This window comes from Cephus cinctus, unplaced genomic scaffold (genome assembly GCF_000341935.2).
Source record: "Cephus cinctus unplaced genomic scaffold, Ccin1 Ccin1_scaffold0564, whole genome shotgun sequence".
In the NCBI taxonomy this organism is placed as follows: domain Eukaryota; kingdom Metazoa; phylum Arthropoda; class Insecta; order Hymenoptera; family Cephidae; genus Cephus; species Cephus cinctus.
This window is the reverse complement of record NW_014333216.1, coordinates 144,222-167,253: the sequence shown is the minus strand read 5'-3', so window position 1 is coordinate 167,253 and position 23,032 is coordinate 144,222. Positions and strand designations below refer to the sequence as shown.

The 23,032-nt window shown below is 42.0% G+C and overlaps 1 protein-coding gene across 3 annotated transcripts; it reads right to left on the bottom strand.

Moving 5' to 3' along the window:
- Positions 1 to 18: 18 nt before the first annotated feature.
- LOC107268470 lies at positions 19 to 14,611 on the bottom strand. Of its 3 annotated transcripts, none has more exons than XM_015741270.2 (16): positions 14,391 to 14,611; positions 9,971 to 10,215; positions 9,262 to 9,896; positions 8,399 to 9,195; positions 7,417 to 7,654; positions 6,600 to 6,654; positions 5,793 to 6,074; positions 5,408 to 5,719; positions 4,315 to 4,730; positions 4,041 to 4,253; positions 3,606 to 3,968; positions 3,429 to 3,540; positions 2,963 to 3,369; positions 2,657 to 2,878; positions 2,245 to 2,587; positions 19 to 1,973 (listed from the first exon to the last, which is right to left on the bottom strand). In XM_015741270.2, the coding sequence occupies exons 2-16, from the start codon at positions 10,211 to 10,213 to the stop codon at positions 1,710 to 1,712; spliced, it is 4,902 nt and encodes a 1,633-aa protein (XP_015596756.1). In that variant the 5' UTR covers positions 10,214 to 10,215; positions 14,391 to 14,611; the 3' UTR covers positions 19 to 1,709. The 3 variants fall into 3 exon arrangements, with proteins under 3 accessions (XP_015596756.1, XP_015596759.1, XP_015596760.1); XM_015741273.2 differs by having other exon boundaries at positions 2,245 to 2,575; XM_015741274.2 differs by having other exon boundaries at positions 1,832 to 2,007.
- Between the last annotated feature and the right edge of the window lie 8,421 nt (positions 14,612 to 23,032).

Sequence of the window (23,032 nt, the reverse complement as noted above, 5' to 3'; positions counted from 1 at the left end):
TAAATGAAACTCTGTAGATGAACAAATAATATAATTTATTTGCATTTCGTTTTAAGCCATATGGCCATTTTACAAACTACTAACAGTAATGGTAAGATTTCACTTGGAATCTTCAATTGTCATAAATTCTCGAGCGGGATGTCTCGTAGATGGAAGGTATGTGCCGCGTTGGGTCAGTCGTGCGGACCTAGTAAAGTACTGTGTTTTTCAAAGATAACTTAATTTGACTCCTACGCCCGTTATACGGAATATTTTCCCCCTTTGTATCTCTTTCCGCATTGCGGACAAACAAAACTCTAGAATTAAGTTAACATTTCTCTAGGCCGTTTCGCACCCCCAAAAGAGGTCGCTTACTTCGATTTTCCTCTTCTTTCATTTATTTAGTAAAAGCACACTATGGCACGGGACGTAACGATCGTTACTCGCTGGAACTTCATTCGCATAATCATTCCCGATAATTAACGATGTAGCAATTAATCTCGAGACACTTTAAAAGACTAGGACATTTCTAATTCTTACTTAAAAGTACCATACGCCTGTATTAACTATCCGCATCTTATGCGGAATACGAAGCATTATATTCGAGGAACTTTACAATGGAAGTTATGAATTTGAAATTGTTTTTTCAACGTGAAGAATCAAATTTTGATGTGCTTAACAGTATAAATCATGACCGTTAATTATTCAATACATTTTTCTCCAACAAATAGGAACAGATTATTTAATACCTTGTCTATTCAAAGACTGTCAAATTGTATGGGAGATTAAAATAAACTTTTAAATAGGAATTTTCATAATTTGGAATATATGTATATTGAAGAGAAGGAAATGCATCAGCATTCCGCATAGAGAGCTTAGGTGTAAGGACGCATTGTATCTTCGCACTATTGGTATTTCTACAATCTAAAGAAAACAATCTTAACGATAGATCCTTGAGTAAAATTCAGAAAACTTTAATAACGTGAACATCCTGGAAGTCCTAGTAGTGGAGAGACTGATGATCGACAACGATCCTTAGGAATCGCGTTAATGTATTCACGTGGTGCAGGACTACGGAGTCTCCTGAATCTCCGCTCCCTGGGTGTGTGATGTATGGAGATTGTATTTTGCGACTTGGAACACTTCTCCATAGGCGTATACATCTTGTGGAGACTGTTAGTACGTTCGTCCTGCGACCTTTCAGATGCTTTGCCACTGAGGAAGCTCAATAATTTCAAACTCCTACGTATCCTTAGACGTTTCAAAAAATTTTTCTCAGATGATCCAGTTCGGTCAGATCCACTGGGATTTCCATCAACGACATCCCCGAGCTTCTCCGACTGTCTTTTCAAAATCCCCACGTGTTTTTTACACTCAAGTTCATAATTCAGAGATTCCTCACTCTGCCTACCGGCCACCTCCTTAGATTCATCCTTGGAAATCATTTCTGGATGCTTGGCATCATCCTCTGGAACAGTATCAGAAGATCTACTTCTGGAACTCTTGCTCTTGGTAGACTCTGCGTCCTTATTAACATAATTCTCATCAAGGGGTGGCGTCGCGACGCCCTTGGCATCCTCATCAACATTTGACAATTTTCTGTGCAGGTCCAGAATCTTCCTCTTGAACTCTTCATCTTCCTGACTAAGCTTAGCGAAGATACGATCCCTCTCGTTCCCTTCGCTAACAGGATTGGCGGCACTGCTTGAAGACGCAGTTTGAAACCGCTGTCACCACCATCCGACCTGATGCTTCCCACCTCCAGGAGAGTCCTCTTCCTCGGGGAGTGGTTCCAATCTTCGCCGATTCATGAAGCACCTCATAGAGCCTATACCACTTCCGCCTAACAATTGATCCATGCTCAGTTCCGGTAGACTGCAATCTTCACCATCAGATTCTAGATCTGGTTCTTCTTCTGTGTTCAGGTTGAGTCCGTAATTATCTTCACCGGTTGGCGCACCGTTACCACTTCCGTTAGATGGAGCTCCAGGCGGCTAGGGAAGTCAGGCACAGCTCGGGCTAGTGATTCTTTGCAAACAGAGGGCAAGCGTGGTCATGCAAAGGCGTGCGAAGCTTACGGCTATTTACTTATGCATTTTTCAAAGATATAGACTCCATTGTAATACGTAAGTCGAACGAGTTATGCAATAGGAATCTATTTATATTAATGAGGATAAAGGATCTGCTCCAGAGCGTGTGAGTCTATATGCCTTGAAAACCTTTATGTGAAAGGGTTGAGCCAGTTTCTTTTTAATATTAACTTACCGGACTCGCAGCAAAACTCTCGTCGTCTGGACCACCTGAAGTAGGTGTACCCCATAAGTCATCACCGGATGTCGCTCCTGATGTTGTACCTTCCTCATCGTTTGGGTCTAAGGAATATTCTGTTCTCTCCGGTGGTACTGGGGGATGTAGAAGATAACCACCAACACCTTCTCCGAGCTGTTCGAGCAACACCATTTTACTGACCACGTAGTTGCTAGCCCTAACCGTCCACGCACGTAAACCGGACGGCGGTGACTCAAGCTCGTGATTCTCTTCGTCGCCCTGCTCATCCAGATCGTCATCCTGGTCCAGACTGCTCATCGTGCCAAACCTTCTCAATGCTCTGATTTAAAAAATGATATACGAAAGATTTCCCAACCTCCCTAAAAGCAGCTCTAAGTGAAGCATATACCTGTAAGGTGGTTCTCCGTCGCAATCTAAGTCGTCCTCGCTACCATCTTCCGTGTTCCCGTCTGCAGGAGTACAGTTGGGACTGTTGTGTCCTGAACTGTCACGAGGCCCATTGTGCAATCTATGTCTTGTGCATAAATCTGGTGTTGGTGGTAATACTGATATTTTTGGTGGTAGAGGTGAAAAAGGATCTCTCGGTAGAGGAGGTGTTGGGCAACCTGACCTGGTGATTTGAAAGTATTAGAGTATTGCCCAGGTATCGTGGCGTTTATTTAGAATAAATATTTATATGAATAATAGTTATTACCTGTGACATCTTTTGCAGATATTGATGGAGCCGGTGGAATTTTCTTTGGAAGCAAACTGGCTGCTATTCTTTTTTGCTGTGATACTACTCGACCTGACTGTACTGAGACTTGCACTGGACGCAGTACTTTGCTGCTCAATATCTGAACTGATAGCAATGGTTTCTTCGACCTGTACGACATCCTGCTCCTGCCTAGAACCGTTCTCCTTAGGCGCCCTTGCAGCTAGTTCTTCAGGAGTCCATTCTTCAAGCGGAACTTCGTGATCCGGAGGTGGGATCTGGTGCGAGTTTTGCACCCACTGTGCCAAATGATTGTCTTCATGGGTGGAAGTCTTCAGCATGGTATCTAAACTCTCTCCGGAATGTTGCTTTTCCTCTTCTTCGATTTGCTGAGGACTTCGTGGAGCCTAGAATGCGCGCAGTGTTAGTCTAAAAAAATGTGACAGTTCATTCAGTTGAGACCAACCTGACGACTTGCCATGGAATCTCTAGCTGTGGTGAAATTACTATCAGCGATGGGACTATCTATGGGACTGCCTAGATTTGGCGTTCCACCATATCCTGTATTCACATAGATTCTACAATGAAATAGATTAGTATCGTAGAGAAGGCAGAAGAAATTTCATCAGTAAGTGATTCTTACATCTGTCGCTGAAGAAGATTGTGCCAGACTGCTTTGAGTTCAGGACTAGGAGCGCGCAGGATTAGTACTCGTCGACGCGGACGACTGTGGGGACTACAACCTCCACTATGAGCCACCTCCAGGTTCCCATTTTCACCAAATCCATTGGGAGATATAGCTACCTGTAGTCTAAACTCCGTCGGTCTTTTTCTAACTGTAAAACAGGCTTCAGCTACATTAGACAAACGTAGTGGTTCTTCGGTTACGAAAAGGACACGGTCTCTGGATACCCTGGCGAACACCAGAAGATCAGTTAGGAGCAGTGCCCAGGACGGTTGCAGACGTGCGCGGCCCTCGACCTTAGCCAATGCTCCACCAAAGAGCCTGAAAATACATGAGTATGAAATGATGAAATATAGCAATGAACATCAAGCTGAATCAATCGCAGGAACGAACCATTGTCTACCAGGCATTGCCAGGGTGAAGGGTTTGCAACGGGCAAATACTAATCTCGACTCGACTTCCTGTAAGCTCAGAAGAGGTCTTCCTGTATCACGAGGTGGTTCCATAACACCAGCATTAGCTGTAGCTTCTCTGTAACCCTGAGCCAGGTCTCTGGCCTCTGGGCAATTTCTTGGTGAGGCAAGACCCACCAACCTCGTCATCTCCCTGGAAGACACCATTCCTATGAGAATCCAAAATCCAATAACAGTTCCTATTACGATTGTACCTATAGTGTTCCAGTGGCAGTAGTAAAACTCCGGTAAGATCAGGTCTACGTTTTTGAGGTACAGCTGGTTCACAGACAAGCTTGGCAAAGGCTGTATTCCTCCTTAGTGCTACCAGAAGGCAACAAGCTCTTTGTAAGCCACTCAGGTACCTTCTATAGGCCGCAGTTATCTTTGGTATCCTGGATAGATAACACTTTACGCCGCCACCCTCGTCCCTGATCTCCTCGGAGATCTTCACCAGCTCATCCATGTTTTGAAAGAGTATAAGATGGTCAGCTGCAGAGAGGACGTCCCTACGTTCAGCCAGTGGTGCCAGGAAACGTGAGTGACCACTCTTGAGAGTGCTCCAGTACCTGGTCTCTCTTACTGATAACTCTTCTTCAGGTGGTGCGTCCGGCGCCAGGTTGGGGAAGACCTGATCACCCAGAGACGCCCATTCGATATTTGGAATTCTCACGAATTGTTCAAGATAGAATGTGCGAAAGGAAATGAATCAAACGAGTGAGATCCACGTGAGATACAATTGGCGTGCGGCGCTAGATTGGGGAAGACCAGAACACCCAGAAGCGCCCATTTGACATTTGGAATTCTCATAAATGTTTTCAGGTAGAATCAAGGTAGGATTTGGGAATGGAAATAAATGAAACAACGTGAGATTAGCTTTAAAACAAAAACTTGTTGGCAACAAAGGACAAAAAAGAACGTACAAAACATAACCGCACTTTCATAAATTAACGTCTCGCCATGCACTTCCTGAACCTCTCCGTCGAGCGAAAATAATGTACAAGGTACGTAACGTGATAGCACTTGGTAAAGTTTAAGCTCTGATATCAACACGTAAAATGTGTCCTTCAAAATTAAAAGTAATGCAGGCAACTTAATATCCTTCAGGTCCTCAGGATAGGTGTATAAATGTGTGTCCCAGGCGAATGTTCTTACTGGGATAACGACAGTAAGCTGCTAATGGGGACTATTATTGGCATCGTCCATTTTTCCTTTCATTTGTATCTCACGAAGTTAAATTCCAAGTGGTTCGCTAACGATAAGAATCCTGATAACAGCCTCCTCCTATACCAAGACGCCTTTACCGACCTCGGCACTGAAGGCTATAGCGTGTTGGCTATTGGATCCACCTGGTGCCTGCAGGGTCACGTTAACGCAACTGGGCCTGTGCGTCGACCCCTGAACACCACCTTTCCTATAGACTTCCATTACAAGTTGATTGGTCGCAGCCTGGATCAGGCTCAGGATCTCCTCTCGCGGACGCGTCACGACGTTAGTCGTTTCGATGAAGACAACGTGATCTCCAGATCGGAGACCAGCCCTGTCTGCAGGACTGCCTGGGTCGATTCGTTCCACACGTGGAGGTCTTCCCCAGGACAAAGAGAAACCCCATGGCACTTGCTGTCAAAAAAAAACAATTTTTATTAACATACGTGAACCTGAACAAGATTTACTGCAGTAATTTTCTACCTACCTGATTCACTGCACTCTGCCTTATCAACCTTCTGGTTATTGTGCAAGGTGTTCTACCGCCCCTAGCAGTAAACCCAGGATGCAAGGGTAAACCCGTGAGAGAATCCAAAGGTTCCAATTCGAGATGCCTTAGGTAAGTCAAATCTTCCCCACTTGTATTGTTGTTATCTACTTCCCCGTCCTTTGACAAGGGTGGCGAGACACTGCACTCTTGTGGTACCCCCGCGTAAGGTGTACTCGTGTTCCTTGCCGATCCTGCTTCCAGAGGGTGCCATGTTGCTTCCTGACAAAGGAAATGAACTCAAATTTATCACTTGTAAAGTCAATTTTTAAATTTTACACATTCAACTAATAGCTACCCTATAACTTCCTCAATGTCAATGACCTGATGATTTTTCAAAAAAACGTAAAAATCTTCAAAAGTATCCCAGCCACGAAGAAGGCGACGCAATATATTGCTACGACTATCATTATACCTATGATATTTATTTAAGTTACGCTACACTCAATCGTCAAATACTCGAAGATGCATTTAATGCGCTTCACGGCTGCGGTTGTAACTGCACTGAAGTTTCAATGAAAGTGTTAACTCGGTGGCCTCATAATTGGCTTACACCTGACCTTAAGCTGAAGACCCACAAAATATTAAACTATCAAACACACGTGACTCTTAAATCGCTCCCACATTGTGATACCATAATCCTTTTTATATATGTATCCCAAATAGACTTACTAATACGAAAAGACATCTGAACTCAAAGATCACGAGTTTATTTTTTTCTTGCGTTATATTAATTAGACCAAGTACCTTATCCTGAGACAGGGGCAAAGGTAAAGTCATGCAGCCCAACAGCTCGCTGCGTCTAAAACAAATATAAAAATATATGAATACGTATACATATAACAAATATATAGCACAATTAATTTATGCTACAGAACACGCGAGTCAATGTATACATTGTGAAGAGTATTTTATATACACGTGGTAGATATATGTAGATGCACGAAAACACTGACAATCAGGGATCTTCCAACCGCAAGAGACCCACGTACGTAATCTGGGCTGACTGCACGTGGCGTCATTAATGCGCATGCGCATCCACGATCGATTCCCCTTCTACCGCAGAAACCTCTGAAAATTCCCAGAATACTGCTAATTTTTTTTAGAAACAAAATAAGCTAGAGTACAATTTCTAAAAAATTAACTTAGAGTAATTTTTTTCAGATGCTTAGAACACAGACCGAATAGGTCGACTGTTAAAATTAAACAAAAGAAAAGTTCTACAAGGGTAGTTTATAAGACAGAGAATTTTTTTAATTTCTTTACTGAATATTCAAATTAATGTAAAATTGCATATTTTCAAATATTACAAACAAGCATTATATACTGTGTAATGTTTACATTGTACATAGGTACCCCACATACCGGATGTTTTAAAAAGAATTGTATAGTCTGACGGTTTCGGTGAGGCGGGAATCGATCGGGTGCCATGCAATGAGATTCTTGTGCTACGTCAAGAACCAGAGTAAAGATAAGGACAGAAATTATCAGTGAGAAACAGATAAATTGAGTGAAGATAAGAAAAAAGATTATTTTACTTGGAGGGTCTAATTATTCATCTTACCTGGCGCGTCGATCCCTGTGCCAAACGGCGATATCCAGGGACGTAGCTCTGCTAGTACAGTGGTTGTTATTCGACGGGCAGGGAAGTATCAAGGTCTCGTGAAATAGGGGGTTCGGCGTTGCCCTGTGCACTGCCGTCCTCTTGACGACGCCTTCGCCGCAAGTATTCTTTAGGCTGGCCTTCACGTATGCGTGAATTGAACCCTCGTAAGCCCTTCGCAGATCCTTGCACCGTATCACTGCGCAAGACGAAGAGAAACAAAAGACTAATGATACTCCTGAGACCAAAGATATCAGGCATAAGCACCGAGTAAACACCACTCCCAGGAACAGAATCCCCCAAGGTCGACTACGCGCAGGAATGGAGGCTTTAATATTGTAATGAGCAATTTGAAGATGAATTGCACCCAGTATATAATTTTATTGTGAGACTCTAGCAGTGAATTTTTTAGCGCTTTGCCCCTGACTGTTCGATCATTACGGGACTTATTTACCGCTTTGGAAATTATTAATTGGGTCCTATTGTTATAGATTCAGATAAATTTTACATTTTGATCGTGCCTAGGTGACTATGTGTGTAATTTTAATGTACTGCGGTAATTAAGAATTATTTTTATTCATCTTTTATCTTGTGAGTTTATCATGAGGCTCACGACACTGAGTATTATTAGGTTGGTCACTGATTTGAACACAGGAAATGCTATGGGTACAAATGTAATGCCAGCTCAGCTTGTTTATCCGAGCGATATAGAAATGCACTTTAAATCAATGTTGTTAGGCCTACTAACCGAAATCGAAATGCGAGAAGGGTCTGTGGGTTACTGGCACACGATTTACTGGGTGCCAAGAACACCCCGTAAAGCATAACTGGCGCATGTCTCGTTCTGAGGTGCAGGGAAGTATATACTGCTTGAAAGACCCGAGCTTAGTATTGTAGAATTTGAAGAAAAATTCATACTGAGATAAATATTTTTGTAACTCACCTCGAACGTGAATATGTTCTCCGATGTGTGATATTTCGAGTTCAATTGATCCACGATTATTGGTTTGATTAGTTTGACTCTCAGGGCTGTACTTGAGGCATCTTCTGACAGTAGCAACCAAGGGTGCTTCTGGAGTACCCACTACGGTGCTAGCAAAAGATTTTGAATTTTGAAAATCATCTGTGTACGATGACTTTGGACTGTCCAGATCCCAGGATGATTTTGGCTCGTTATCCTTATTCGTATCAGGACTGATCTTAGGGGCTGTTGAGTTCCTGGGGTCAAAGGGTGAGTCCAGGTCGGTTTCAAGGCTAAGTTTTTTAACCTGATAATTGATTGCCTCGAAAACCTGTCCTTTGAAGGATTCACTTCTTTTTGGACTAGCACTGCTGGATCTTCTCTTAATTTTTTTACCACCGGATGCTGCGTCCGTCGTATCCGTCGTGTCTTTGTGCTGTCTCTTGCGACGTATCCCTCGTTGTCTTCTCAGGGTGAACTGACCTTCAAGATCAGCAGAGGGTGATCGAAACGCCCAGGACATCGGGGAAGGATCCTCTAGCAGTTGACTTGCCGAAGATACCGAACTGTCATTATGAGGTGCAGGTTCTTCCTGATTCTCATTGGACTCCACTATAGTCTCGTAGAGGTGCTCTACTTCGTGCACGTTCTCCTGATCCTGAGACGGAAGTTGGATTTCTTGAGACGCTTTCACCTCCTGGGAAATTCTCTTCCTTTCCTCAGCATCGCACATAAGAATTTCTGCGACAGTTTTAACACCTAAACTTGTCTCCTGTTCCCTGTAAATATAATTTTCAAAATAGCTATGGACATTTTTTATAATTTCAAAATTATTTATTACGTACCTATTAAGTACTTCAGTAACAGTGTTATCCATATTCTCGTATTTAGGCAAATCGTGGTCCAACTTGAGATGCGATAATGTGCCACTAAGCGGTGTACTGTGAACGTCCTTGAACTTGAAAGGACTTCGACCCTGAATAGTCTTCGTATGATAAGGTGTCTTGCAGCGGGTGTGAAGTTTCGTGATCTTGGCGAGTTTTGGTACACAAGGTGTCCTAGTGAATTCGGAAGCAATTTTCGACCTCGTAGCATCCACGTTCTGTGAATAGATACGTGCCTTAGACAGTGGCACAGAATCAGCCTCCATCACGTCTTCGGGACTTCCGGCTACTGAGATTTGTTGAAAAAAGTCTGAGACGTGCGACTGCAAATTGGCTCGAGCCTCGTTTACAATATTTTGCGGTAACTCGGCGTTGCTTTGAAAATTGCTCGCGTGCACCCTCAACAAAGTAGGATCCGTGGGTAAAGTCAGGGCCGTAGTAGCGCATTTGGGTACCATGTTACTGGTAAATAACGTGAGGGGCCCTATGTCCGAATCCACTCTTGGCGTACTTTGATAAAAAGTCTCCATGCGTGGAGATTTTTGTGAATCCGTAACAGACTGCCTTTTACTCGGTCTGAGATTTGGTTTGGTTGCCTACGAAAAAAATTTTTTTAATCAAATAAATTTACATATCCATTTTTGTTCCCAATGAATCCCAAAATACTAACCTGAAAGTATGCTCGTAGATCACTCCCTTGACTCCGACATCTCCTGCGTCGTGTGGGGGTGGTGACTCTCCCCGTTGTCGAGGGCCCATTTTGCAATGGTACTCGAGGCCTCGCATTGGGTGTCGGTGGTGTGTTCGACAAGTCCCGAAAAGGTCTCCGCGGGGCCTTATTTTTATGCGTGGGAGGACCATGGGGGGTCTGACTGGCCGTAGATAAGGACCTTGAAACGGTCCACTTGAGCATTTCTAAAAGGTAATACAAGCCCACATATTATTACTTAAAGATTTCAAACATGAGTCCCACAGGGCCCAGAGCAAAAACTGACAATAAGAACAGAAGGAAATTACATTAGAACTAATTTACGTTAAAAATCTCAAGGTTTCCTGCACAACCGGAAGAGAGTAAATTAAATTAGAACCAATGCCTTCACAGCGGTCAATCTATTTTCATTTCATTTCTATTTTCCCACCTACCCTCTTCCCTTCTTCCCGCGACCCCTTTCTCCTCACTAAAGCCTCGCCCACTCCAGCACACCATTCTTTATTTCTCAAGTTAACGACGTCGTGAAACCAGCAAACAGGAAGACTCGTGCAGTTTTGACCAACAACTCAGGCGCACCTGTCGCGTCATACGGGAAACACAGGGTAACAGGTGAAACCTTCTGCACCTGAGTTGGTTTCCCGACTTGACACTTCCTCCCATTGACGACTCCTCCACGTAGGCGTTCACCATAATGGCGAGTTAAGTGGACTTTAAACGTCAGCGAACATTAGAAAACATTAAGGTCCCCGACTGTTGGGCCCAAAAACATTACAAAACTCAAACCACACACCAAAGACTCTCAAATAAAAAACACGCAAAATTCACAATTATCAACTACTCGTTAAGTGAATTCGGGCCCAGCTCGTCTTCTTTATTTCGCGATGTGTCCCAAACGAGGAAGAGAGAAATAGACGAATTGACGAAATGGAACCAGGTGTCCTTTTTAGACTCCCTTCTTGTTTGAGGACTAGTTCGCGAAATTCGAGGCCGCACTTTTGCCAATGTAAGAAATTGCACGTCTGTACATTGTACGTATATGGATTGTCTTGACATATATGCATCTATATATATATACATATGGTCCTGTAAACTAGAGAAAGAGAGAGGTGGTGCATTCGCGGGCAGCAGGTTTTAACTTTTAACGGTTCGTCAGGGGGGTGAGCTGCATTGTGAGTAGGTATAAAAATGCATTCATTTGCATACAGGCTGTTGCTATGGTCTGCGCGCGCGTGCAATGTCCCATGGCGCTGACGATTCTACTGAGGCAAGTACGCATTTTTCACTTGTATTGGTTTCCACGTATTTATTATATGCGTTTATATATATGTGGTTACCGACAGTAATCCTGCGCACCTGCCCATATGGTAGAACTACGTACGTCAGTCCCATCTGGCCCTAACCTAGAAGCCACTACTAAGTGTGGCTATAAAGCCCACTATGCCCACTGTCGAAATACCGCTGGTAAGAAGACGTTCGCGTGCTATCTCTATATCTACATATAAACGTTCCTAACGTCTCCCCGGCTGGCCCACACCCTCCTTCCGATACTCATTTGAGTCCCGAACTTCGTTTCTCGTTTTAGTGCCTCTATCTTGCTCTTTTGCTTGTCGTTTGGTATTTCACAATTTCCTGTACTGGCTTAAATTCATCATTAATGATGTAGTGACTCTGGAGGGTGTATGGTAACTTTGATTTCTTGACACTGTCAGGTCCAATAATGTTCCAATCCGGGATTTAAAGATGTCGAACTTCCTCTTGGTTATTATAGAAGGGGTACTGAAGGATTTTAAGATAAATGGGACTGATAGTTATAATAGGGGGGTTAGCATACTTCGGCGAAAGGAGTAGATGATACATTAAGTGTGTCGTAAGTAGGACTTCAGGTAGCACTGACACAAGGTCCAAAATAAACTAGAACGGCGGTTAAATATACAATACTTTATACCTATCCAGACTTACGACAGTTTTTAAGTTAGGTATAGGGTGCCGGTTCAATCTAGCTTGAAAATTCTTATTTTCAGAGACAAGGTACCCCCGTACGAGAGGCCCTTAATTGTAAGTCCCATATCCAGTTCCCGCGTACCTAAGTCGGGCCCCGAAAAACACTCCAAAGATAGATCGCGAAGGTGAGACAAGGGATACCCTAGGATGCGCCCGGGGTATCAAGGTAGAAACATCGAATCCTTCGAGAAGAGCCTATACCATGGAAGGACCTATGAGGGTTAGGGGGGCCAGCTGAGGGGCCCATACCTGATCCCTTTTCACGAAGTCCCACAGACAGAGAAGAAAAGAAGAATGCGCGATAGGGATACATACAAGGAGTCGCTGGCTCGGTGAGCGCGTGTTGGCCAATGGGCCCACACAAGGTACCTACAAGCTTAGGTACCTTCTGGGTCCTATACCGAGACCAAATTCTATTCACATGGATGGTCCCCCTCTACTACTCGCTTTTACCTCGAGACGTTCTGATTTATATTGGATTGACCCCGGGCACCTTTAAAGGTGCTATTTTTTTTTCTCAAATGGTCCCGTGACAGGGCCCTGACGTGCCCTGTGACGTAAGGAATCAGGGAGCGAGAGAAGCACCAGGGCTCGGAAGGGCCCAGAAAAGACCCAACCGACTACAATCAAAGGCGCATTCAGCGACCGTCTCCCGAGCTTGCTTTTTGGTAAGAGGGGGGGGGGAGGGGGGTAAGGGAGGCACCACAGCAACTTCTCTCCACGTTCTGAAGACAGCTAACGCGTTATTTGGAGCACACCTGTCCCCCTGCTGTGCTCGTGTTCGTGTTCCCGGTTCCCATGCTAGCTACTACACAGACATTCTCTCTCTTTATCCCTCTTTCTCTGTCCCTCATATTCGCGCCCTAATGTGTATATACGATACGGACGCACTTCACGTAACCGTGAGTGCGTAGAGGTGCTCAGGACGAGCCTGAAAATAAGGCCCGAACAATGAAATCCCGCCGGGCAACGTCTGGGGCATTTAAAGGGAGCCTGGATTTTTCAAATCGACTGGACGTAGAATTGGGACCCATGGCCAGATCAGTTAGCTTCAGGTATTGCCGAAGCATCTTCCATGAGTCCACTTCACGGTTATGTGTATATTTATATATGTTGCATATACTCAAAATAATGTATTCTAACATACGCAAGCAGATCCTACGACATTTCATAATAGAAGTCCCCATTATTATTCTTTTCTCTCCTACGAATTCTTATCGGATACTTTCTTATCCTTGTCTGTTCTTTTTTTTTCTACCCCCCGTTTATACAGACAGATGGACTCCCGTGCACCCTTTCGCTTTTTTATCCTTCGACCCTTATGTCGAATCGGGCTCTATTAGATTACCGTTCTTTCCGTTGGCACTCCTGTGCCAAAAAAAACTCGCCATAAGTTTGTAGATTTTCTTTTTCCTTGAACCTTCGTATCTACGACTTTGGATGGTCCATTCATAGGGCCCCGAGGTAAACTCCTGTTTTCGAGGGACTTTCAGTTTACTTGGGACTTTCTAAGAGTTCTTCTTCCTTTCGGCTTCCCCACGTGATCATGCTGTTGCTATTGTACAACCCGTGTTACCTCTTTTTGGAAATTTCGTTCCTAGGACTTGGAACATTGTTTGGGATTTTTGTCTTTTTTTTACTGGTCCTGACTATCTTTTCTTTTCTCTTTTAACAAATCAGTTGGTTATTGTGTCCTGGTGACAAAGCTATGGTTTCTAGCTTGTTATGTTTGGGAATATATTTTTGAAAATAGTATATCCGAATTTTGAACGCATTCTGATTCGAGATTGATATTTATTAATTCTTTATGATATGATATACCAATTTGCATATGTGAAAAGGGAACCTATAATGCATATGTGAAAGTGAACCTATATAAATAATATTTTTGAAAATAGTACATGCGAATTTTGAACGAATTCTGATTCGAGATTAATATCTATTAATTCTTTGGGATTTGATATACCAATTTGCATATGTGAAAAGGGAACCTATAATGATCCGTGGGATCGTTGCCAAATTCTGGATCGCATTGAATTAGCATATCGCGGTCGGATCGAATTCAAAAAACGTCCCCCCCTTTCAGTCATGCGTGATGGATGCAACGTACAGGTATAAAATGGCCATTCTCGTTCCAGTAGATTTTTAACATTACATTTTCAACTTCTTAATTGTTATAAAAGCCTATTTGCAAAAATGAGCTATCAATGACAAATTAGATTTCATAATATTTTTTTAAAATCTCAGACAAGACAACTGAAATTGGAAAAAATCCATGTATGATATTTAAAAAAAAATTTTCCAAATATTGCTGGATCCTTCAAATTTCAAAAATTTATCAATTTCCTGAAATCAAAATAATTGAAACGGTACTCACTGCTGTATTCTTTGGGGAAATCCTTCAAAGACACATATGGACCCGTAAACTGTACACTTTCATCTAGCACTGAAAGAGAAAACACTCACGTTTTCAAAAAAAAAATAAAAATAAAAAAAAAATAAATAAATAAAAGTAAAAACAAAAATATCCAAACTACGCTTGCGAAAACGGTAAGACTTTTCGTACGCGGAGGAGCATGTCTCCCTTCGACGGCAAGTTTGCTACTGACAGGGTAGAGTGGGAGACGGGGCCTTATGTAGGTAGGAACTCAAGGTAAGGGCGCATTGGAACCGAGTAGTTCTTAACCTAACCTTAAATCTATACTAGGTACCTATACACCCCACCAAAACTTAGTGTCCCGACCTGATCCTGGTACAGGGTACTCGAGTAGGACCAGGTGAACCAGGCTACAAGCTCAGTCCTGGTAGTGGGCGTAGAAAAGAAAAAACCATCTATGGGTCAGCCGCCATGCTTTGATTGTCAACCAGGCCCCAATTGATACTGGTGAAACCACTATACATATACTTAAGAAAAATATATGGATCAGATAAGCTGGATTACGCTATAGAACGTAGGTACATAAAATGTCATTGAAGCAAACGCAATTATGGGCCTTAAATCATGTGTAATTATGTACTCCAGACATTTTTTTCTTTTTTCTTCCAACGTCTTTACTATGGTTGAAATCATTCTTTTTAGCTTTGTGAACCATTGTCAGAATATCTTCGAGAATACAAGAGTGCTACCGTTTAATGGTCCAGGGATTTTTAGGATCTTATTTCTTAGAGCCTTCAGGTAAAAAGTAGTGGGCCCCTAGTGACTCCCCCGCACGCGCCAAATTTTCTCTCTTCACGGGTTTGGTAGGCACAAGGTCCAATTACTCGGACAGATTTGGGCCGTTCTTGGGATTTAAGAAAGCGGGGGATCTCTTGACGGATTCATCATTCCTCATTGAAGTGCCACGTGACAGATGGTCTTTTTCAAAGCAATATACATGGGACTCTTAAGATTTTTTTTTCTTCCCAATGAATTCCAGTCATTGCATATACTAGAAAAATCGTAGGTACTCGTAGAATTTTTGAATTTTCATCCAGAATAATTGGCTTGGATATTGTAATTGTATTTGATAATACAAGATTCTCATTCCTTATGCCAGTCAAGGAAAATAAATAGCTATCTCGTTACTCGGCACTTTTGAAAATCAAAATGTATTATACCCTATTCAGTATTCAAAATTGGAGCAATTTTTTTCAAATCGTTATAAAAACCCCATACCTGTACTGAACCATTTTTATAAATGAATTTTCAAAAATCGTCAATAAGACCCTCGATTTTTCATTTTGACCCATGGGTAGATTTCATTCGCTCTTTGCAGCTTGGCAAATATTTTTCTTCCGATTCTGGAAATTAATATAAATACTGACAAGAGGATTCAGTATGAGAGCATAAGACGCCTGCGAATAGGAATCCTGGCCATGCGCTATCCTGACCGTTTTCTGGGTCCGCTGGATGCGGGACAGCTGCATACACAGCAAAAGACGGGTCGACTGTGAGGACTCTGATCGGAAACCGTAGCCACGTATATATATGAGGTAAATCGATGAGGGTGAGAGAGACAGAGACAGAGAAAACTGGCTGGCTGTCAGTGTATCAGAGGATATCTTCTTTCTTTCATTTCCATTCCCTCCTTTTCTCTTCACACTGTACCCCTGACGACTTACATAGTATATGCGAGTAACAAATGCCCATAAGGACCCGCATAAATAAATATACAGTTGCCAACAATTATAAACACCTAAAAAAATGTTAAGAGCCATTACATTTTTGTTTTGTGAAAAATCCAAAAAAAATCATTCATCAATTCCAATGTAAATGGGGAGATATGAATTACCCACATTCGAGGTTAATGGTTTTGTACCTGAATTCAGTGAACCGGCTGAAATGCTCTAGATGTCACAAAACGGTTTGGGACCGATCGGGAGACTGATCATTAGGAACCAGTCCTTGTGTAAGGATGAATCGAGATCAAAATGTCTTCGATAATGATAATGGATCTTTGCAACAGATCCGATGAGATGGAAAGTTCTCTGGAATAGAAATGACCATCGGTTTTGAGGACCCCGTTCATTAAGGGCCCCTCGACCAACCCTGGGTCTTTTTTACTTCAGTGACAGTGAAGAGTGTGACGTATACGGGAGAACTGGGTACCGCAAGAGACAAAAAAAAGTATGAAAAAATTGCAAAAATCCACATTGACTGATCGGTCCCTTTTTTTGGTGGGACTAGCAACTTTTTTTTTTTGAAGTAGAGGTAAATTAGAACTGCCGCGAAGGATTGTTCAAAATAGGATCAGTGAAAGGAATTTTTCCACCGGAAAAGCAGAGCGACACTGAATGGGAATTGAAGGGTACACGCACATATATATATATATATATATATTTAGGTATTATAGAAGGTATAAGGTACCTACGCAATACGGAACGAAGTTACGCAGCATCTGCCAATAACGTTCTTCGCCCTAACTCTGACAGTTTCAGAAAATTGTTCGCGGGTTCCCACGTCTCTTGGATTATTTTACCATTTGTTACTTCCGTCATTGACTTTAGCATCTTATACTTCTATTACTCACGATAGTTCCATCCGGTCGTCAGTGTCGGTCAGCCATCTTGAAAATAATTCCATCACAATTTTCTGTAGGCATAAACACAGAACTTTAAAAAAATAAAAGGGAAAAACGAACCGACGAAATTTAAAGTTCGCGCATCACTGAAGATTCCGTTATAAATAATAGTTCTAACAATGCCAGATACCTGGATATAGATAAACATGTTTACGTATAGCGACGGGCCCGTAGCTCTTGTCTGGAATATTTATTGGCCCTTAGGAAACACGGATGACTCTGGTGCACGGAAGCTTCTATGGGTAATTGTCATTGTTGTATTATTTCTAAGCCGTTAAGCTCGGTACGAATTTTTTCCTTGAATAAACACCCTACAATTTTTTTTCATCCCTTGGATGGGTCCTATTTTTTATAAGCAAGGTGAAGGCACGAGACAAGGATTACCATATTTTTTTTAGCGACCTATTTACGTGCTGATTTGGTGCCCCTTGTGAAAAACGTAACAAGGCTAAGGCGAACGTCTCAGCCATATATTTTTTTTTTGTCAAAAAAGTAGAAAATTGGCCTTGTTACCTACCACTAGCAAGGGGGGCCTCGTGTAATCAGAGTGGGGACGACAGACTTTATGCAAAATAGTACATTTTTATGCCGCTAGCCGTTAACTTTGAATTGCATATTCATGAATTTTTGTTTTCAAAATAACGTCACGAAACACCATGCACCACCATCGTATAGTTGGTAACACCGGGAACTAGGCAGGTGGCACCGCCCTGATTCATAGTTTTATCAGGTCTGCCAGCTTAATTGACTATCCTATCTACCAATCACAAACGAATCATTCGAATTTAATGGAAACTGGTGGTCATGGATAATAAAATGCAATAGAAAGACGGTAAAAGGCCGTTTGATCTTGGTTGGGATTAAAAGTTTGGTATAATAACTGTTATGAATATATTAAATAATACGTATAACGTATAAATAAGGGCATAAATTATTCTCCCAGTTACCAATTAGATTTCTAGACCCACCAAGGGAAACACCAATACAATTTCGAAATCGAAACAAAATTAATCAATTCGGGTAACAATGCTCGCAAAGAAGAATTCTTTTTTTATTGGTCCTTTTCACGTCGTAAAAAGAGTTGAGAAAATGCTTGTTTAAAAATGCCACACGTGCTTGCTGTTTGTCGCAGAGCGTAAAATCAAAAGCGACAGCTAGCAGTGCGGCATCTCATGGGAGTTCCAGCGTGTCCTATGAGGATGACTTCCGTTACGAAAATAAAGCCACAAAGCCGAAGGAGACAAGAACTATGTAGACTGGTACTGATTATATGTATATCATATAGAATCGTTTAAGTAGCAACAGTGAAAAAAAAATGTAAACATTTGACCAAAAAATACTTAACAATAAAAATTGCTAAATTCAAAGCACTCAGATAGCATTCACCCTCTTAACAAAGTGAGTTCAGCATTTTAACCAGGTTGGAAAAGTGGGCCCATCTAGTTCAAGCCCACTTTTGCAGGTCGCAGTGTATATACATACACACATAGTATACAGTAGCAGTCCAGTAACGCAATGGGGGGTACGACATCTTCTCGACAACCTGGAGCAATAATGAGCTTGTATTCTGAAATCAAGTCTCTTATTGTTACCGAGTCGTATTCAAAAGTTCAATTCTCTCTCTCTCTCTCTCCTTCTTTCTGTATCATATTATATACTTATATAAACGTCTAACTATATATAGAGTATCCGGCATTGAAATTGCCAAGGACTTAAGTTTCCTTCCTTCATTCTGGATCTGAAGTGGGTCCTAGGGACACCTGGACCCCTGCAGCTATGTCTTGTGGGAATCCTTAAGAGAATTTACCCTGCGAATACGACGAATCAAACCGGGATTGGAACAAAACTAGCCTAGATAAAATATTTTCACCCTGTGATCCAGCACGTAAGACTTGTTCCATACCTGAAAATAAGTATAATCTTCATTACTATAACGAATTAGATTTTTTGCTTACATTACTACAAACAGACTACAGGCTTTCGTTATATAATTGCCGTTACAGACAGACGTTACAATCGTTACACTGTCATGGCTCATGGGACTTCGTGGAACCTTACTATATTATTATAGCTAATAAACTGTATATACATACTCTGTTGATACTGACAGAGACCAGTTCGGTACTATAATCCTACTCCATGTTACATAACTCATGGCTCAATGTTATTTACTTCAATGACACAAGTGAATTTCCAGCTGTCATCAAAATATCCGCAATGACCTATGACATCCATAGGTCGTACATAAACCCCATAAAGGGTATTGAATCTCTTATGGGAATTCCATTTTTTTGTCTTCATAGATTCTCGTTTCCTCGCTGCGGGATTTCTTTTTATGGTCATACGTCTCTTGCTAAAAGTTTTTTCATGTGGGAAACCACAAGAAGTTACATTCCCTTTTCCTATAATTTTATTAATCAATTATAGTATATTCAAATTCTAGTAGTCAGTTTTGACAGTTATCACCCATGTATACGTACGACTCTTATCATCCAGGAAGAAATTTTATCAAACGCAGCCACCAATGAAAAATTATTCCATATGATTTATCCAATGATTTATAGTGAGGCGCATGAGAATTATTACTGGTGAGTTAGCAATAAATTCACTGTATACGATATAAGAAATATATGCGTACATTAGCTATATAAAATATACGCCGTATGGCGTAACACGTAGGCACTTTCTTTTTTCTCCCTAGAATAGGGAGGGTTAACTATCCAAGGGTGATCATGTGGACGAAGGTAATGACAGTAATAGGATAAAGAACGTAGATAAGCCCCTCCGGTAATTAGAGTACGCTACTGACTAGTAATAGGTGGCGGCACCTTTATTACTAGTACAATGCATAGGTACACCCCCTACGGGTCAACCCTTAAAATATTATATAATACCCCCCGAATACCATGAATGTATAATTATTCGTAACCGCTGCACTGTCAGTCAGGGGGGTGTCACTGAGGGTCACGCTCTGTTAACGGAGGGGGTGTCCGTCATCCCCCTTAGTTGTGCCCCACGTGGCCAGCCTATAAAAAATAATTCTTATACAGTCATCTGTGAACCCCACAACTAGTAAAAATGAAATTAAAAAATATACCTTGTCAACAATTTTGAATATTTGGCATAGAAGAATTTTTCACATAAGATCATTAACTATTGAGGAATACTGACTAGTATTTTTCACAATGAAGAAAATACTATCTTGAAAAGATTCCTAGAACTTTTTTCCTGATGCATACAAGAGCGACGACAGGATCCTGGGAAGGCGTAAAATTATCCGCACTCTGTCATCCGTCCGCGTGGTTCACTGCAAGAGGAAGAGAGTAATACGGAAGGGAGTGTAAAAGGAGAGGAGAGAGCGAGAGAGCGTTACGCGCCGTTTTCGAAGACGCTAATTGGCGGGGATGACATATGGGCCTTGTAATTGGTTGAACGAAGTAAAGGAAGAACTGCAGCGGCTTAGTACTTACTATAGTATCCATGGTATAATATATAGTATACATATATACATAGGTACAATACATTATAGAATAGCGTAAGGCGTTTCAGTTCTTCTTCCGTTCTTTTTGTCTCTGCGCGCGCCTAAGACCGTTCCGTTTTCCCCCTTAATTTATGTGCCCAGAGTCCATTCTGCTCGATTTACTCAGACGGGGCCTTACGGTCCCACATAGTGGGACTCCTTTCTAGGGACTTAATATGATAGCGTCACGCTAGCCGATGACCACCGCATCTGCGGTCACTGAAGGAATCCGCTGGACACGGGCCGTCACGGAATTATCTCTCGTCCCCACTATATGGTATAAGACCCCTGGACTCTTATATAGGATCTCCCAGTGGACCCCCTCGAATATCCCCGCTATGCAGTTTTTCTTTTATTTTCAATACTCGCTACGTATACTCGATTTTTGCTGTTTCACGTGTTACTATATGATTCTACCCCTCTGTATAGATATATATTATGGTTTATGAGACTTGTGTATCCTGTGGGATGTTAACTATGGATTTTTAACGGTGGTCATCCACATCTGCGACCATGTTGAAACTGTCGTCCTGTTAGGTGGGGGTCCATTGGACACTGACCAGGCCCAAAAACTTTCAGCAGATTTCTTTTGGGACCTTCACATAAATTAAGTGGTTTGGCTGTGGAGAAAAAGAGAGACGTGTGAATAAAAAAAATATCTTAGTATTAACGTCTAATCAAATCACTATATTCCCACGGAAGTGGTAAACTCACCCTCTTGGTTAACCAAGCACCCCCTTTTCTCACTAACTCCTGAAACCGTGAAATAGGGGAGAATTCCCTTGGACAGTAAACCTCCGAGGGTTTATCGCTGTTTTATGGAACAAACCGGATACGCGTGTATTGTCAATTACCTATAGAAACGAGTCAATCGTTTATTCTTGTCTTGTCATTATCCCACATTAAATCATTAAGAAATAACATCGATATCCCTGGAGCAGGTGTGTGATGCTCACGAGAATCTAACGTTATATAAATACTAATTAATCTTTTACTGGTAACTTGAAATTAGTATTAGCACAAGGCATTAACCTGACGCATAAAATAACACAAATTAAAAGTGTCTAATTTTATTAGTACCGACAGTGGCAATCTTATTTCTGGCAATAGATCCAGTAAAAGAATTAGACAAAGAAAGACTGCCATGATAATAGTTATCACTCACATATCACTTAGTTAGTCAAGTGTTTAATAGGGCAACGACAAGGCTTCTCGAGTAACACACAATCAGCATAAATCATCAGAATCCAGTGGCATCCATGTTGGTCTTGCGTGGCAGAGTAGTCAAAAGGGCCGCCAAGAAGAAGCGTGTGCTGGTGCTGCATCCTAAAGGAATAAAAAGTGCCGAATAAAGGGCGGGATACGAAGGGAGGAAAAATGAAGATAAAAAAGAGCAAAAGAGAAAGAAAGAAAAGAGAGAGAGAGAGAGAGAGAGAGAGAAATAACGATAGGACGCAGGACACTTTGGCGTAGGCCTCCCAAGAGACTCTGGTTAGGCGGGCGGGCAGGCCCGCCTAATAATTCTCCAGGGGCGTCACGACGTGTTCGTGTCAGAGCGTCGCGACGCCCGCGTACGTCTCCGCCGTGCTGTTTTATTGCTCCAACGACAGCGAAACTAACTGCAGTCATAAAAGTTGTATAAATAAAATTTTCCGCCTGGCCAGAATAATTATAAGACTCACCATTCGTACTTAAACCATTTGCGTGGTTATTATGTTATTCTGCAATGGTGACCAGCTGTCAGTACTAAGTTCTCTGGCTTTTAGCGATTATTATCGTTTACATGGTACTGTCCCATTGCGTTACTTGGATCACGCTTCCTCGGTTCTTTATGGAAACTTCAACAGATCCGTTATGCAGCTACTGGTTCTCATAGCGGAGCTGAAAATTTCAGTTATTCAGAAGCTGCGAGACAAGGACGTTGTTAAGATGAAGAGGGAGAGGAAAGAGAGAGAATAAAAACTTCGTAAGCTGTAACAGAGCCGAAATTCGACACCCTTGTGCAAGCCGATACGAGCCGCTAACAGTATAACATGCACGACCCTGTACCGACAGTTTATAAAGACTTGACGGAGTCACTGAGTTCTGGAAAACTGAAACCATCAGGGCGCCGGCGCTAGGAAACTCATAGAACGTCTTCAGCACTTTTCAGGCACTTACTCCGAATTTAGCACCGCGTGCTTTTTCATATAAAAGCTTCAATATCCGAAGGCACTTTGGTATCAGTCCTAAAATCTCAATAACTATACTTTACAGTAAGGCTAAATAAATCTTGAAGTCAGGAAATGGTAAACAGTTTAATGAAAAACACGTTTCCATCAATAAAATGGGTATCACTTTCGGTATCATTTGTTATTCTATATATTATGCCGGATTGCCAAACAATTCAAGCCATCAAAGTAACAGCTGGACTTAAGGGTGGTTGGTGCGCTTCATCAG